This window comes from Lepus europaeus, chromosome 3, assembly GCF_033115175.1.
Source record: "Lepus europaeus isolate LE1 chromosome 3, mLepTim1.pri, whole genome shotgun sequence".
Classification (NCBI taxonomy): domain Eukaryota; kingdom Metazoa; phylum Chordata; class Mammalia; order Lagomorpha; family Leporidae; genus Lepus; species Lepus europaeus.
The window spans coordinates 107951732-107968790 of record NC_084829.1 but is presented as its reverse complement, the minus strand read 5'-3'; the positions used below and the strand labels follow the sequence as shown (position 1 = coordinate 107968790).

At 43.4% G+C, this 17059-nt stretch overlaps 2 protein-coding genes across 6 annotated transcripts in view; one reads left to right on the top strand and one right to left on the bottom strand.

Moving 5' to 3' along the window:
* Positions 1-13092, bottom strand: part of CDC40 (cell division cycle 40) — a 52076-nt gene extending 38984 nt beyond the window's left edge. The window contains exons 1-3 of the mRNA XM_062186600.1: positions 13008-13092; positions 12630-12888; positions 3587-3673 (exon numbers count right to left, since the gene is read on the bottom strand). Coding sequence (XP_062042584.1) covers positions 3587-3673; positions 12630-12818 — 276 coding nt within the window. The 5' untranslated portion in view covers positions 12819-12888; positions 13008-13092. The remainder of the gene's footprint in view (positions 1-3586; positions 3674-12629; positions 12889-13007) is intronic.
* Positions 13093-13688: 596 nt separating this feature from the next.
* The window catches only part of WASF1 (WASP family member 1), a 72831-nt gene continuing 69460 nt past the window's right edge, over positions 13689-17059 (top strand). For 4 of the 5 annotated variants that reach the window (XM_062187657.1, XM_062187653.1, XM_062187659.1 and 1 more), the window contains exon 1: positions 13689-13825. The gene's annotated coding sequence lies outside the window, so the exon portion shown is untranslated. The remainder of the gene's footprint in view (positions 13826-17059) is intronic. The other variant, XM_062187655.1, reaches the window with a different exon arrangement.

Here is a 17059-nt window from a genome sequence, read left to right as displayed (position 1 = left end):
TCTTTAGATCTTTTCTGATTAGGCTCAAACTCTTCCCGTCTGCTTGAAATCTTTCCTCATAAAAGCCCACTTAGCCACTAATGCCGATGATATTAATGCAAATAACAGTAAGGACTACCATTTATTAAACGTCAACTGGTAGTTTCCTAACCACATCATACATTTCCTCATTTATCCTTGTAACTCACTACAAGTAAAATAAACCTTCATCTTACCTATGAGAAAACTAAAGACCATTGAAATCACACGAGCACTAATAAGTAGTCTGTTTAACTCCATAGCTCATGTTCTTAACCTGGATTGTATCAACCATGTCAAAGAACACTTTTTTTTCATGGAATCTTTTTTTTTTTTTTTTAACCTTTACAATCAGATGCAGTTGCTCCATAAACCTGAATAATACTTTAGAGCTTTTTCAGAAAATACTTGTCTCTATCTTTTCTTTTAAAAATAATTTATTTTATTTTATTTGAAAGGTAGAGAGCAAGAGAGAGAGAGATCTCCCATCTGTTGGTTCACTCCCTAAATGTCTACATAGCTGGGGCAAGGCAAGGTAGAAGCTGGGAGCCTAGTACTCAATCTGGGTCATCTATGAGGATGGCAGGAACCCAAGAAATTGAGCCATCACCTGCTGCATCCTAGGATGTGAGTTAGCAAGAAGCTGGATCGGAAGTGAGATAGTTAGGACTTGAACCCAGCACTCTGATAAGGGATACGGTCATCTCAAGGGGCAACTTAAAACACTTTGGCCAAACTCCTGCTCATAATCTCTATTTTTATTTATTTGAAAGGCAGAGTGACAGAAGGAAGGAAAGAGAGGGGGAGTGGAGGAGAGAGGGAGAGAGGGAGAGAGAGAGAGAGAGATCATCTGTTGGTTCACTCACCAAATGGCAGCAAAGGGTGGGGCAGGGCGAGGCTGAAGAGCCTTGAATTTCATCTGGGTCTCCCATGTGGGTGGCAGGACCTAATCATCTGGGTCATCATCTGCTGCCTGAACTCAGGTGCATTAACAGGAAGGTGGGTTGGAAGCAGAGCAGCCGTGACTCACACTGGCACTCTGATATGGGCTGCTGGTATCATAAACTGTGGCTTAACCTGCTGTACCACAACACTGCCCTCCTCTATCTTTTTAAAAGGCAGTACACAGCACTTTCTGGTGAACACTAGCTTGAGGAGAGGGATTCTATCTTGTTTCCAATAATGCATTCTCAAAACTGCAGGAATTTGAACTTAATCTAGCAAAGTGTCTTATAATATCTTCCCAGACTCTGTGATACAGATTCTTGTCATAAAACATCAGGTCCATCATTTGTTACGCCACAGACAATGCACTTGGCAACCAGGAGAAACTATAATTTTGCTTCTGTTTTAAGCCCATCATTCTTTCTTAAATTGTTAACAAGACATCTAGAAGTGTTCTTAACATAAACTAGCTTATGTATTTAAAGTGAGGCTCCCTAACATAGGAAAAGAGCATAACATTAAAAAATTGATAATCTCATAAAGAGAATGATAGGTCTATTGCCTCATCAACAGAAAAAAAATTTAACTGATCTTTTAAATGATCTAGAAAGTTTCAGAAACTGAAATCACACATCAGTGTTATCAGTTACATGCAAGATTTAAACATTTAAGAAAAACCACTCTGTCGAAGATAAGCTGACATCAGAATGTCATAGACCATACTACTTGCAGATTTTCTCATTTTCTGAATTCAGTGACTCTATTTTATTGAAATACATTTCACTTGCAATGTCATGAAGCATATATATATATATATATATATATATATATATATATATATATTATAACTTCTTTTCAATGGGCTGGCTAAAATGGTGCCAAGGGATAAGAAATAGCCCACAGTTTGACAGGCTAGAAGAATCTGAGATATAATGGAATAAAATGTAAACTGTGCCGAATCTCAGAGCATCAGCACGCACTCTCTGCTCACTGCACACCCAGAGAGTGGCCACAGCAGTGTCTGAACATAACTACTGAATATTCAGCTGTGCTACACACTTCAACAGCCACATGGCTTTAAGTGGCTGCAGAATCCAGGCAGGACAAGTATGTGAAAGAGTTCTACACTAGGATGTATCACAAAAAGGACAACGACGCTATGCTATAAAATAACAGAGAGTATCTCATTTTCCACCAAGATGCAGTAAGATACAGCTCCTCACCTCCATTGCTGAAGTGCTTTTTTTTTTTTTTTTTTAAGATTTATTTTATTTATTTGAAAGACAGAGTTACAGAAACAGGTAGATAGAGACAGAGAGAGAGAGAGAGAGAGGTCTTCCATCCACCGGTTCGCTCCCTAAATGGCTGCAATGGCCGGAGCTAAGCTGACCCAAAGCTAGGAGCCAGGAGCTTCTTCTGTGTCTCCCACATGTGTGCAGGCACCCAAGGACTTGAGCTATCCTGTGCTGCTTTCCCAGGCCATAGCAGAGAGCTGGATTGGAAGAGGAGCAGCCAGGACCCAAAACGGCACCCATATAGGATGCTTGTGCTCCAGGCCAGAGCTTTAACCCGCTGTGCCAGAACAGGTCCCAGCTGAAGTATTTCTTAAAGATTCTGCTACTGAAGCCTTACTTTTTTGTTCTAAAATAATCATTTCCTGTCATTTCTATTTTAGCAAGCATTCTTTCCATTCTAACAGGTAAAATATCTATAAGCGTAATCTTTTCTAAATGGACAACATTCGGGGCCAGCTTTGAGGTTCAATGGATTAAAGCCATTGAGTGTAGCACTGGCATCCCATATAGGTGTTGATTTGAGTTCTGGCTGCTCCGCTTTCAATCCAGCTCCCTACTAATGTGCCTGGGAAAGCAGGGGACAACAGTGTAAGTACTTGGGCCCCTGTTACTCATGTGGGAAAACTAGAGGAAGCTCCTGGCTCCTGGCTTTGGCCTGGCCCAGCCCTAGGCCATTGTGCCATTTGGGGAGTAAACCAGCAGATGAAAAATCTCTCTCTGTAACTCTGCCTTCCAAATAAATAAATAAGTAACTCTTAAAAAAAAAAAAAGGACAATATTCACCATTTCTAAATAGTCTCCTCTCTCTTCATTTTTAAAAATTCCTGTATCATGATTTATCATAAGAAGAAAATCCAATACTTTGTTTTACCTAGAGTGGGCATCAAACATTGTGCCTAGTTTCTAGCATTGTTAGTATGACGTTTCAGAAGCATTTGTAACTACATGTTTCATAATATACTACATATTGACGCTGATGCATGAAAATATTCCCCTGTATGGTTCATTTATAATGTTCTCTGTCAACAGCGAGAAGAAAATGTCAGCTAAGTCCACATCTAATAATCGGGTATCTTCAATTTACTTTTCCAAAACACATAGTTCCATGTTAACAGATATTTATATGTAGATAAGCAGACAGTGTATTTTTTATTAAAAGTATTCTCACAAAAGTATTACTTAAACTTTTGTAGAATAGATGCATATATTTTCTAAAAGTTTAAACAGCATACTTTTTAGAGAAAACTTTTAAGAAATTCACCAACAGTTCATCTACGAATGTATAATTTAAATACCATAGCAAAAGACAAAATCTTAAATATGCTTACCTCAGGAGCAAACATTGTCTCATATGTAGGATTATACTGAACTTCTTTGACAGCAGGGTCAAGGTGAACACCAGTCTCCAAATCTTCCTAAAAGAAAACCAAATGAATATTAAAGATCTGCTAAGGGATTCTTTTACTTAAAAGGTCCCAGTAAGTGACACAAGCCATTTTTAACATCAATTTTGTGATTGTTATATGAATATCATGCAATTAATAATTCTAACAAAGATTAAGCTTTGTAAATTCAGTGCATAAATTTTTTCTTTCCAAAATACAATTTTCTCTTTAAAATATTGAATTAAAAATTTCTATATATAATGTGAGGCTTCCTAGCATAAAAAAAAAAAAAAGAACAGAACATTAAAAGACTCACAGAGATTCCAACTTTTGTTTAAAAAATTTTTTTTGCTTATTTATTTGAGAGAAAAAGAGAGAGAGGAAGAGAGAGTGAGAGAGAGAAAATCTCTCATCCACTGGTTCACTCCCCGAATGCCCACAACAGTATGGACCTGAACAAGCAAGAACTTAATCCAGGTCTCCCGTGTGGGTGGCAGGAACCCCTCCACCTGATGTCTCCCTGGTCTGTATTAGTAGCAAGCTAGAATGAGGAGTTGGAGCTGGGAATTAAAACCAGGTACTCTGATAAAGGATGCTGAAGTCTTAGCTGCTGGGATAACGCCTGCCCCCAGCTCTACTTTTTTTATGAACTCAAAAAGACCTGATCTCCTAGTTCCAAATTCAAATGAGGCATTCCTTTGTATATAGCAAATCGTACTAGATATGTAAACAGAAGGCCTTGGGTTGGGTACTACAGAGGAGACAAAAGGAAGTGACAGGGCCTCAGTCTTCTAAATAAAAAGTCTATGCCAATGTTTCAACCTTTGACTTTTCTTCAATTCACTCCCTAGTTTGATGAATACAAAAATCTCACCTCCACTGCAGAATCACTGGCATCCTATTTTTCATATAAACCCAACCACTTACAAATATGACAATTTCCAAATTGATATTTCTTGCCTGGGCTTTTCCCTGAGCAAGAAGGGAAAAAAACAAAAACAACTGTTGGCAGAGTATCTAACCATGTGTCTCAGTCAGGGTTCTGATTGCAAGCAACGGAGACCCTCACAGCCTGACCAAACACCATGGGATCCTATGAGCTGCTCTTGGAATTGTCAAGGTAGACGGGAGAATCAGCTTTGAGAAATAGGCAGAAACAGAGTGGAGTGTACAGACGGAATCCCAAGTCAAAATCCGTCACATCCCAGACCCAATTCAAGAGGGCAACAGTTTACCATTACTGAACACCACTACTAAACTGCTATGGCCACCACGGGATACTGCTGGTCAAACTGGTCAAGCTAGAAAATGCTGGCAACCACTGCTATTTAAAACTCTTCTTTCCTGGATTCTTTGTTGATTAGTTTCGGATTGGAAGGCTTCATGGGTTCATCTGAGCCTGTGCAGTTACCCTAACCTTAGCTGAAAGGGACCTGGGAGGAGAACCTGGTGTTCAGGCCTCTGAAGGTCAGTGGTGAACAGGGGTGTTCTTTACACTAAGACTCTAAGAGAAGGGGGTTCTATCACTGGGCCACCTACAAGATCATAAATATACTTCACCCTAAAATGTGCACTAGAATCTTCGCTGAGATGGCAACTTCGTTAGGGCCCAACAGTAAACCTTGTAACACTAAGTTAAAAGGTTACATAATATTCAAATGAAAACAGCCAAAGGCTGAGTCACAGTAATGCCTTCCCAATGGATTTTATAGAGTACAGTTGCTAGAACCACCTTATAAAATGGGTTACCAGGTCTTTCAGATTAAGAGTATTTAAAATATTCTAAATTTGAATCATTTTGAACAGAGTATAATGCCTCATCAACTGTTAAATACAAAATACAACTTAAAAAATTACCCCTAATATCAGCAATAATGGTAATAAACATTACAAATAAGTTCCAGGCTCTGGCTCTTGCTAAAATTACAGAACAAATTTAATAACTCTCAAGAACATGAAGGGTTGTTAATTTTAATTTCTAATTTAATTAGAAAAACTTGGACAATACCACTATCTTGTTTTAACACACACGTAGAAAGGAGTTCAATATCAGTTAGGCATACAATTTGATTACTACAGAATTAAAAATTTTTTATTCAATTGTCCACAAAAATTAAAGTACAAGTAAGCAAAGGGCATCCTTGGGGCCAAGCAAGTTCATACAGTTTGTCTTTTCAAAGTAGTCTGAGAAGAAAACAAAATAGTATTTACTGACTAGTCCTTTTCACATTTCTTCCTGTGTACAAATAAGAAAACAGAAACAAAACACTGAAAACTATAAAGCATATCACAAATACTAATCATTAGTATACTGTGCTCATCTATTTACAGCTTTGTTGCTTTTTCCAGAAAGTGGAATTGACTACTAAACTTGCTAAAATGGGAGTTCAATGGGGCCATAGCTGTGGCATAGCAGGTAAAGCCACCACCTGCAGTGCTGGCATCCCATATGGGTGCCAGTTCAAGACCCGGCTGCTCCACTTCCCATCCAGCTCTTTGCTACAGCCTGGGAAAGCAAAAGATGGCCCAAGTACTTGGGCCCCTGCATCCACCTGGGATTCCAGGAAGAAGCTCCTGGCTCCTGACTTCAGATTGGCACAGTTCCGGCCACTGCAGCCAATTGGGGAGTGAACTAACAGATGGAAGACCTCTTTCTTTCTCTCTCTCTCTGCCTCTACTTCTCTCTGTGTGTAACTCTGACTTTCAAATAAACAAATCTTTAAAAAAAGATGCATAAGAATGGATAAAAAGCATAGTCCTTTTCTTTTCTGGTATTGTATTTAAGACTATACTTCTAAAAACTATTGCAGTGGCTGCATATCACACATTCTAATGTTCCTTATTGTTCATTTTAAAATATCTTCAATTGTGACTTTTTTCTACAGCCCATGGGTTACCTAGCAGTGCGATTTCACAATTTGCAAATATGGTAACTTTATAGTTATATTTTTCTGGCTTAGATGCATTTTGGTTAGAGTGTCATAACACAATTTAAAATTTGTTGAGACTTATCTTGTGGCCAAGTACAGAGGTTGGCAAACCATAGCCTTTGGGACAAATCTAGCCAATAATTTTTTTCTGTACCACCAACCACCAAGCTAAAAATGGTATTTATATTTGTAAAGGTGTTTTTTTGTTTTTTTTTTGTTTGTTTGTTTTGTTTTTTGTGACAGATGAGCATATGGTCAGCACAGTCTAAAATATTTACTATCTGTCCCCTAACAAAAAGTTTGCCAATCTCTGAGCTGGTAGGTGGTCAACAACACTCAATGGTGTTAAGTGCTGTGTTGTTACTTTTAGATACAGTTTACTAATTTTGTTGCTCATAGTTTCTGTTCATGGCGATTTTGTGCTTGTTCTATCAGTTACTGAGAAGTGCAATATCCTCCCACTGGGACTACATTCATCAATTTATTCTGTAGTTCTCTCAATTTATTGAAACAGTTTGAACTTACATTGTTACACATCTCTTTATGAATTAAACCTTTTATCCTTGTGAAGTGGCCCTTTTTTTGTTTCTAGCATGCTTTCTGCTTTAAAGTCTATTTGACTCACCTTTTTTAAAAAAGATTTATTTATCTGAAAGACAGTTAGAGAGGCAGAGAGAGAGACAGAGTCTTCCATCCACTGGTTCATCCTCTAAATAGCAGCAATAGCCAGAGTTGGGCCTATCCAAGGCCAGGAGTCTGGAGCTTCTTCCAGGTCTCCTATATAGGTGCCGGGGGCCCAAGGACTTGGGTCATCTTCCACTGCTTTCCCAGCCACATTAGCAGGGAGCTGGACTGGAAGTGGAGCAGCCGGGACTAGAACCAGTACTCATATGGGATATTGGCACTGCAGGCAGTGGCTTTACCCACAACACCACAGCGCCGGTCACATATTTTACTGATCTTAGTACAACAAGTGCCAGCTCTCTTTTGGCTGAAATTTGCCTAGAAAATCCTTTTCTGATCTTTCCATATCTGATCTTTCTAGAGGTCTGAGCAAACATGGCAAGGCAAGAAAAATAAGACCAATAAGGGGGGCCGGTGCTGTGGCATAGCGGGTAAAGCTACCGCCTGCAGTGCCAGCATCCCACATGGGAGCCGGTTCAAGTAACGGCTGTTCCTCTTCTATCCAGCTCTCTGCTATGGCCTGGGAAAGCAGTAGAAGATGGCCCAAGTCCTTGGGCCTCTGCACTGCGTGGGAGACCCGGAAGAAGCTCCTTGCTCCTGGCTTTGGATTGGTGCAGCTCCAGCCATTGTGGCCAATTAGGGAGTGAAACAGTGGACAAAAGACTTCTTTCTCTCTACATCTCCTTCTCTCTTTGTGTAACTGAGACTTTCAAATACATAAATAAATCTTTAAAAAAAAAAAGGATTGAAAGAAAAGAAAAAATACTGTCACACTTGCAGCTGACTATGTGAGTATAAGAAGAAAGATCAGTGAGAAAGTTTCATAAGTAGAAAAAAACACTATCCATACAACATAAAAATAAAATGTATCTATAAACACCTGCAACAAAACTGTATAAGATCTTGATGCAGAAGATAATGAGCTCGAAGAAATTAAAAGCCTACACACTATACAAGACTTAAAAGAATGAGTAGATATTACTTGTCCCCATATTAATCAATGATTCAGTGCTTCACAAGTTAATTCTAAATTGTTTGTAGAAATACAGGGCCAAGAATGGCCAAAGCATTCTTGAACAATACAGAAAAGGGGCGGGGAGAAATGCACTACCAAATACCAAGCCATCCCATCGGTCATGTTCTCACCACACCTAAAAAGTCATTTCTCATGGAGTAATGACTTACTGTATGAAAAGCAAGGATGTAGCCGGCGCCGCGGCTCAGTAGGCTAATCCTCCGCCTTGCGGCGCCGGCACACCGGGTTCTAGTCCTGGTCGGGGCACCGGTCCTGTCCCGGATGCCCCTCTTCCAGGCCAGCTCTCTGCTGTGGCCAGGGAGTGCAGTGGAGGATGGCCCAAGTGCTTGGGCCCTGCACCCCATGGGAGACCAGGAGAAGCACCTGGCTCCTGCCATCGGAACAGCGCGGTGCGCCGGCCGCAGCGCACCAACCGCGACGGCCATTGGAGGGTGAACCAACGGTTCTCTCTGTCTCTCTCTCTCTCACTGTCCACTCTGCCTGTCAAAAAAAAATTAAAAAAAAAAAAAAAAGAAAAGAAAAGCAAGGATGTAGTGCTTTCAGAAGATAATGTGGGAGAAATGCTATCATGATTTTGGATTAAAGATTTCTCAAACAAGAAACAAGAACCACACTCAATAAACAAATAGTTTAATAAGGCCAGACTAAATACACAGCATGTTACAAGAGTTGAAAAAAGACTAAGAAGACAAGCTGCAAACTGTAAAAGTTTTTTGCAACACACACAACCAACAAAGGGATAGGATGTAGATTTATAAACCTCTCCTACAAATCAAAATGAAAAACACAATCCAACAGTCTCTCTGAAGTGAAAAAATAACTTTATCACCAGTAACATATACAAAAAGATACTCAATCTGAGTGCCCAGGGAAAAATGGATTAAAAGCACGGCATAAATTTCTTCTCTGCCAAAACACTTGCCGTTAGTCACGATACAAACAGTCAACACTTGTAGTACCCGCATGAACTTATCTGCGTGCTTCACTCTCCTCCCCTGATCCTTTCCCAATTTTCCAGCCATTTAATATCTATGTGTAAGCGTTTTTTCCTTCACAGAAACAAATGTTGGTTATGAATCGATAATGAGCAGTGCTTTTTATTCTTTCATCATAGAACCAGATTGCCTGGTGGGCTAGCCCCGGCTCTGCGGCTGGTGGACTTCTGGTACTTCACCAAAGCTCTCCTCCTGGATTTCCTTACTCATTAGCGACTGAACTTAGGGAGCTACGGAGGCTGCCAACCCCCGCTAAAACTCTCCTTCTCAGGGTGCACACCTTTTTACAAGACTTTCTTGTTCACACGCTCTTGCATTCCACTCTCTCACCAGACATATTCCCTTCTTTTGTGTATGAGGCGCACTGGAGACACTAACAAGTAGACACAACAATCTCTGGGTGCCAGGGTCTCACTGCCCATGGAAAAGTAAAAAGTTAACAAGTCCCAGCCATGTGGCAAGTGTTATAGGTGAGATACGAACCCGGGGCTAAGAGAGGTAAAGGAAGACACCAGTGCACTGAGACTGAAGGGACAGCAGACTTTGGAGGGCAGGGAAGGTAAGGGATTTCCAGGCAGAGAGACTAGTGTGGGCCAAACTGTGAGACAAAGAAAGAAAACTAGTCTTTGTGAAGAGTTCAGCATGGGAGGGTGGCTGGCTTCACACACCACCTAAGCAATTACCCAGTGAGCACCACGGTGCACCGGCAGAGAAGTGATGTGATGAAACTGGAATTTAGGGACACCGTGGAGGGAATGGGGCATGGAACCAGGAGACAACAGAGAGGGGGCAGAAAGGCCGGCAAGAGGCTCTAATTGTCTTGCGAGATGATGGGACTCTGAACTAAACAGTGACAGCAGAAGAGGAAGAGATTGGGTAAATACCACTGAGTTGCAAAACACAGGAGCCAGCACCCCAAAGTAGAGGCAAACAGGAAAAGAGAAGTCAAGAACAATTCCTGGGAGAAACAAGCAAAACATAAAGGCGATGCCAGTGAAAATACGGCAGGCAATAGAGAGAAGGCAACTGACTTGAGAGAAATTCACAAAGCAGACCAGTTAGACCCAGTTGCATGACCGGTTTCAGGGGCTGAGAAGAGAAAGGGACGACCTTTCTGTTCTTGGCTTGGACTAATGGGTGGGCTGCAGAGAAAGCAGCTTGGTTTCCAGCACAATGAAATCTGTGTCTGAGAGGCATCCTGGGGGAGCTGTTTATTAGACCTTAAGCTAGCAACAAGTTTAGGCATGGAAAAAACAAAGGACAGCTAACATTTAGTGCTATTGTGTGCCTGACCCTGCAAAAGGTTCTCTATGTGCTTGATGACAAATCTTACAGCTCTGGGAGATGGGACCAGGGTCATTCAACTTCACAGATGAGAGATCAGGCACAGAAGACTTCCATAACTTATCCAAGGCCACGGAGTGGGTGAATGTTGGAGGCAGGATTTGAATCCTGGGAGTTTTATCTCTAGAGGCTGTGCAACCACTTCCCAGTGTTTATCTGTGAGCTGAGCACAGATGTAGGCCAAAGATACGGGAGAATATGTGGAGTACCAAGAGGACTTACAGGGCAGAGTCCTGGGGACACCACTGCTGAAGAGGGGACCAGGAAAGTTCAGTGTCATCTGCTGAGGGAGTCAAGGCCAAGGACAGAACATGACAATTGCAAGGCCTGGGGCATCATCCAGGAGGAGCTTCCCAAGAGGCTAGAGCCAGACTGCACTGGGTTCAGGAGAAAAACTGAAGACAGCTCCAAAAGGCTGAGCTATGAAAGGAATAAAGATTAAGGAGGTTGTGATGGGCTTTAGGGTTGAAGTCTGTTAGAAAGACAGGAGGGGCAGGTGCTGTGGCTCAGTGGGTTAACGCCCTGGCCTGAGGCGCTGGCATCCCACATAGGCGCCGGTTCTGGTCCTGGCTGCTCCACTTCCAGTCCAGCTCTCTGCTGTGGCCTGAGAGGGCAGGGGAAGATGGCCCAGGTCCTTGGGACCCTGCACCCGCGTGGGAGACCTGGAGGAGGCTCCTGGCTCCTGATCAGCGCAGCTCCGGCCGTTGTGGCCATCTGGGGAATGAACCAGCGGATGGAAGACCTCTCTCTCTGCCTCTACCTCTCTCTGTGTAACTCTTTCAAATAAATAAAACAAATCTTTAAAAAAAAAAAAAAAAAGGAAGAAAGGAGGATTCTAAGCATTCTTTCATGACAGATGTCAATTAATAGAAAATAAAATTCATGGAGAGTCTACTAAAACCTGCACAAGGCTCTCTTAACACTTGACTTTGGAACAACTTAGAAAGGAAACTTTGCCCATGGCCTGGCCTCCCCTCCCCGTATCTGAAGCTTCTGGTCGCCCACAGGGAACTCTTCCTGGTCCACACTACCACTGGAGCTGTTGCTGGGCTCCTGTCAGCACAGCCCTGCATCCGCACTTGAGACACACGAGCCTCTGCCTTCTCAGGGTTGCCTGTCCCGGGGGGTGCAGCACCGACTTCTTGCTCCTCCAGACAACCTCTGGAAAGCACACTGCTTCCTTACTTTTATGGAATTCGATTTTCTGCCTTGGCAGGCCTCACTCCACTCTGTGTCCACTCGGCTCGGTCCCGCTTAACCGGCAACTTCTTTCACTAGAAGCTTCACGATGGCACAGACTGGCTTGTTGGCCGCTGTGCCTTCAGCCCTTTGAGCAGCTTCCTCGATAAATATTCGCTAAATGAACTCTAAAAGCCCAATTTCGGCCTTTATCACATTCCTCCCATGGCATTGTGCCTGCTCTTCCTCAAATCCAAGGCTTTTTTCTCACCATTTTAACACATAATCAACAACAGCTAACACGGATCGCACTCGCACTAGACACCAGGCTCTGTGCTATAAACTCTATGTATATAAATTGTCTCAATCTTCACAATAATCCTCCCAAATACAAAGCGGCTTTGAAAATTGTCTCCACGGCGAGGAAAGAGAGGAGGCTGCCTAACTTGCCCAAAGTTCACACCAGTGGCGGCGCACGGATTAGAACCTGGTTCTTACTTCAAAAACAAAACAAAGCCGGGCCACTGTTCACTTCCAGCTTGTACAGTTCTGGTCTAGTTTCATTCCTGTTCTGAGATTACACCGGCTTCGTCCAAGCCTTGTCCCAATCCACCCCGCTTCCCACCTGCTTTCTGACAGCGGGGGGCGAGGGTTCGGGTTCTGGGGGACTCTGGGGGGCTGCTCCGCAGAAGCGATCCAAGCGTTAGCGACTGGCCTCTCGGCGCCGAGAAAGAGGCAGAACGGGGCCGAAGAGCGGCCGGCGGCGACTTTGGAGCTGGAGCCCATTCCCGCACCGCAGCGGTGGCCGCAGGACTTACCTTAACTGCCACCTCCGGAGCCGAGTCCACCGCCACTGCCAGCGAGGGCTTGGCCGAAGGCGATTTAGTCAGATGCATGAGAGACTCGGCGGCTGGCAGCGGACATCGGCCGCCTTCACTGTCCGAGTCGGATTCGGACCCCGAACCCGAACCGTAGGAAGCAGCCAGAGCTGCAATAGCAGCCGACATGACGGCAAACTGATCCTCTGCGGACACCAGGCCGGGGCGGAAGGAGAAGCGGCTTCCAGGTCCTGACAGACTGCCATGAAACACATTATTTACTTCCTTGGCTAAGAAATCATTTGTAACATTTTGAAAAAATAGACAAATTATTATTTTGAATAGTTTCTATCAGATTAAGAGGTTGGAAACATTTACCTAAGGAACCAGTTTTAACAGCTGGTCACTTTCAGGACCTGAAGGACTAGATTAAAAACTAGGAGTTCAGAAATACCTGGAGGCCTTGCGGCCACACACTCCCGGCGTGCAGCGCGGCGGGAAGTGCGCGCAGGCATCCTGGGAAATGTAGTTTAGGGCGAGAAGGCGGGGCTGGCGGACAGGCCTCTCCTGGACCCCGCCCCTGGATGGATGGTTCATTCAATTGGCTATCATCTTCCCTCATTCCCTCGCCAAGCTGGGTTCTCTCCGTCCCCCTCCCCCAAACTGAGGATTGGGTAATACCACAGAGCCTCCGGAAAGGGGGGAAACGTGGTCTTCACCCCCACGGATGGGCGAGTGGGCGGAGGCTCGGTTTCCCAGCACCGCGGCGCCTGGGCACTGGGGGCCGAAGAGGAGAGTGAGACTCTTGAGTGTGAAGACCTGTCACTGACCAGGACTAGCTCCTGGGTGGAAGGCTGGGAAATTGGGCGCAGAGAGTCCCGCGGTCCCCCCTGCCTCTGGCGCGGATCCCCGCGCCCGGTTGTGGAGCGTCGCGCGCGGGGAGGGGGCGGGTGAGGCAGCGGCGGCTCGCGGTGTTGTTCGCTCGCGCGTCGAGCGCAGTGTGGGTCCGGCGAGCGGCGGGCGCCCCGGGCGGCGTTCCCCGCGGCCCGGCGCCTCAGCCGCTGCCCCGAGCGGGTCCCACCCCCGGAGCCTGCCCTTCCTGGGGGCTCTCGGTGGAGTCCCGGGAGCTAAGCGGGACCGGCGGCCGCCGCCGAAGCATGCAGAAGGGGTAAGGCACGAGCCCCCTGGGTTTCACGGTGAGCGCGGCTCTCTCAGGGATTGTTTCCTCAGGGGAGGGGGCCGGGGAGAGGAACTCAGGCTCGGCGGCCGGAGCCGGAGCCGGGAGGCGTGTGCGTGGCGCTACTGCCCGCAGAGGCGGCGCGGGTGGGTGGGCGCGCCTCCCCCGCCCCCATTCGCGGGGTTTCCCGAGCTCCCGCCTCCCCGCCGCCGGCCCGGCTGGTGCTGCGGGAGAGGCGGCGGTGGGCGCGCCGGGGTCTGCGTGGCGGGGACCGCCCTGAGGCGGCTCGGGGCGGGGACTCTGCGGGTCTCACCTGAAGTGCCGCCGCCTGGGCTCCCCAGCCGCCCGCACCCTCGGCCTCTCGCCCGGGAGCGAGCTGCAGCCTCGGGTGGCGGAGAAGCCCCCGGCGGCTCTGCGTGCCCGAGGCTCGGTGCAGCCCGCTGGCGCGGTTGCGTGTTTGCGCCGCACGTCGGTGTCTGAAGCTATAACGGTAAAGCGGGTGCGGGCGTGCGGGTTTTCCTTTGAAGAGGAGGCGAAGCGATGCGGTCGCCCCCCCGCTGCCTACTCGTGGGGGCTGGGGAGGGGGCGTTGGGCAGAGTTAGGGAGCCGCTTGCTCGGCGGTGATGTCGGCGGGACTCGCCCATTGTGCCACCCAGATAATTATTCAACTATGCAGCATCCATTGCACCTTTGGCGTTGTTCTCCCCTGGCTGCAGCGTGCCCCCTAGCTTCCGTACTCTGACACCTTCTGCACTCGCGGGGCCTGAGCTGGAATAGTGATGACAGCACATCCGACCCGAGCCTGTTCTGTAGACGGTTGATCAATTAAGCCCCAGCGAGAGTAGGTACTTCAGCAGGGCTCACTGTGGTTCCTTTTTGGTAAAAGATACGCCTTGCATTCTGAATGCTCTTTTTTAATTTTATTTTTGGTGGTAGCTAAATCTTGTTCCTGTTCTGTAATAGATGTGATGGATGTATTGCTGATTCAACCCCTCTCCTGTTCTTTCCTCTGAGTCGTAGGGAACTTTGATTGGTCTAGTTGTTGATAGCGCTATGTCTACACATGTAGTCTCAATCTGAACTCTACAGGAACAATTTATCCTTTTGCTCTTAAGCTTCTGTTGGGAAAAGTTTTTATTTGCATTGAATATTTGAATAAAGTACTTGAATAAAACATCTCAAGTTTTGAATGAGAAAACTTTGGTATTTAATTTCACCAGTAGAATATTTGAATATTTGATTGCTAACCATAGCCTACAGTGGAATGAATGGTGGGGTTTTTAACTACCATATCGATCATACCCTAACTTAGCTGAATTTTATTTTTTATTCAGTTGTTTTCTTTGCAATATCATGTATTTAATTACTTGCAGATCTTTTTCTTATGTTTCTAACTTCTGTCTACAAGGATAGCTATGTTCCAGTTTTACATGCTGTACCTGAAGGATGACATTTTTTTGCAAATATAACAAGCAACTGTTGGGTACATGATGCTTCTGTTAAAGATGGCTTACAAATTATTGTTTAAAAATAAATAATTCACTACCCCAAATAAGTGTTTTCCTTTGATTTTTGTAATCTTCCCTTTCCATTTTTCCTTTTTTAGGCTTCTTGCATTAACTCTTTTGATGAAACAGAATTGCAGATAGGCATTGCAAAGGCAATTTGAAAAGTACAGGACTTGTTTTCTGGCACTTGGAAGTGGCACACATATGTTCATGCTGTAGGATCAGTTGCTTCCTTGAGAAATGACCTTGCAATTTACAAAATGGATACCTTTGTGCCTTGGTTTCCTTATGTGTAATGGAGATAATACTCATTTACTCCACTAGGTTGTATGTGTGGATCAGTAAGGATGCTTCGTAATGCTTTTAAAGGAATTTAAATACTTTAGCTGATAAATTGACACTTTCAGTGAAAACTACAATGAAAAAATGTAATATGGATTTTCATTGCCATGTTAGAATGACTGATTCACGTTGATTTTAATTTGGAGCGATACTTAGAGCGATACTTCTAAATTGAAGAAAGCTTTTCATCTATCAGTTGTTTTTAATTGCAGACATTAGGTATTATAGTAAATAAGTATTGTTATAAATAATAAGCATAAATAATTGTTACTGATAAAAAATTATGTGACTTGATAATGAACAAGTAGAAAATTGAATTAAGTTTGTGAAAAATTAAGCTATCTGCAAATATTAAGGCCTTTTTATTGCAAAATTTTGTAGGTTACACAGTCCAAAATCTACAGTTGTGATCATTTGGAAGGTATAAACTGGAGCTACTTTGTTTATTATTTGGGGTTATAAACATTGATATCTATATATCCAGAGGCAATTTGTTAATATTGCATAAGACTATATTTAATTTTATATTTTTGCTTTATTTTAGAAATAATTTAAGATATCTTTTCCACATGCTCAATTTTTGTTATCACAGTACATCATTTTTTGATTTCCTTCTGAAAGATTAACTCAATCAATTTCCATAGCAAAAACTATTAAAAGATCGTATTATTAGAACTTCTAACAAAACAGTACTTAACATTTATTTTGTGGGAAAACTTCATGTGAATGATAAAACTACTGAAGTGTCTTTAAAATTAAAACTATTTTATAGTTCCTTTGGGGATAATTAATTTGATTACATTTATGTTTTCTTAAATGACGGATAAAATTTAGCTTTCACTAACATTGGAGTAAGTGCAGTTAATTCAGAATTTTTCAAAGTTGTTTGAGGACAGGAACTGACCGGTCACTTACTGTCATAAATCTAGAGTTGTTTAGTATAATGTTTAGCAAACAGTTAAGGCTCAGTTCTGTTTGTTGAACCAATCAAATGAATAAGTGAAGAAAATCCATTGAATTAGTATGCTGGATGAAAATTTTTTGGAAAAGTAGGTTTATCAAACTTGTTAATTAACAAAACAAAGCTTTTTCTCAGTAAAAATGAGAAAAATGTATTTGGAGGGTCTTTAAACTCCATTTTACCTGTTCAAATATAATTCACTTACCCACATACTTTTGACATAAAACTAGATACTGAATAATGTATATTTTAGCAATCTTCCATTTATGAAATGATATTAACAATTTTCTTATAACCTCATGAAAATGTACATTAATTTGTTTTTCCTCAACTAGATGAAATAGAAATGTGTTTGATTCTGACTTAAGTTTTCCAATGAAATAGTAATTTAAAAGTATGTTAATTAAATCTATGCTAAATGAGTATCTAATTTTAAACATAA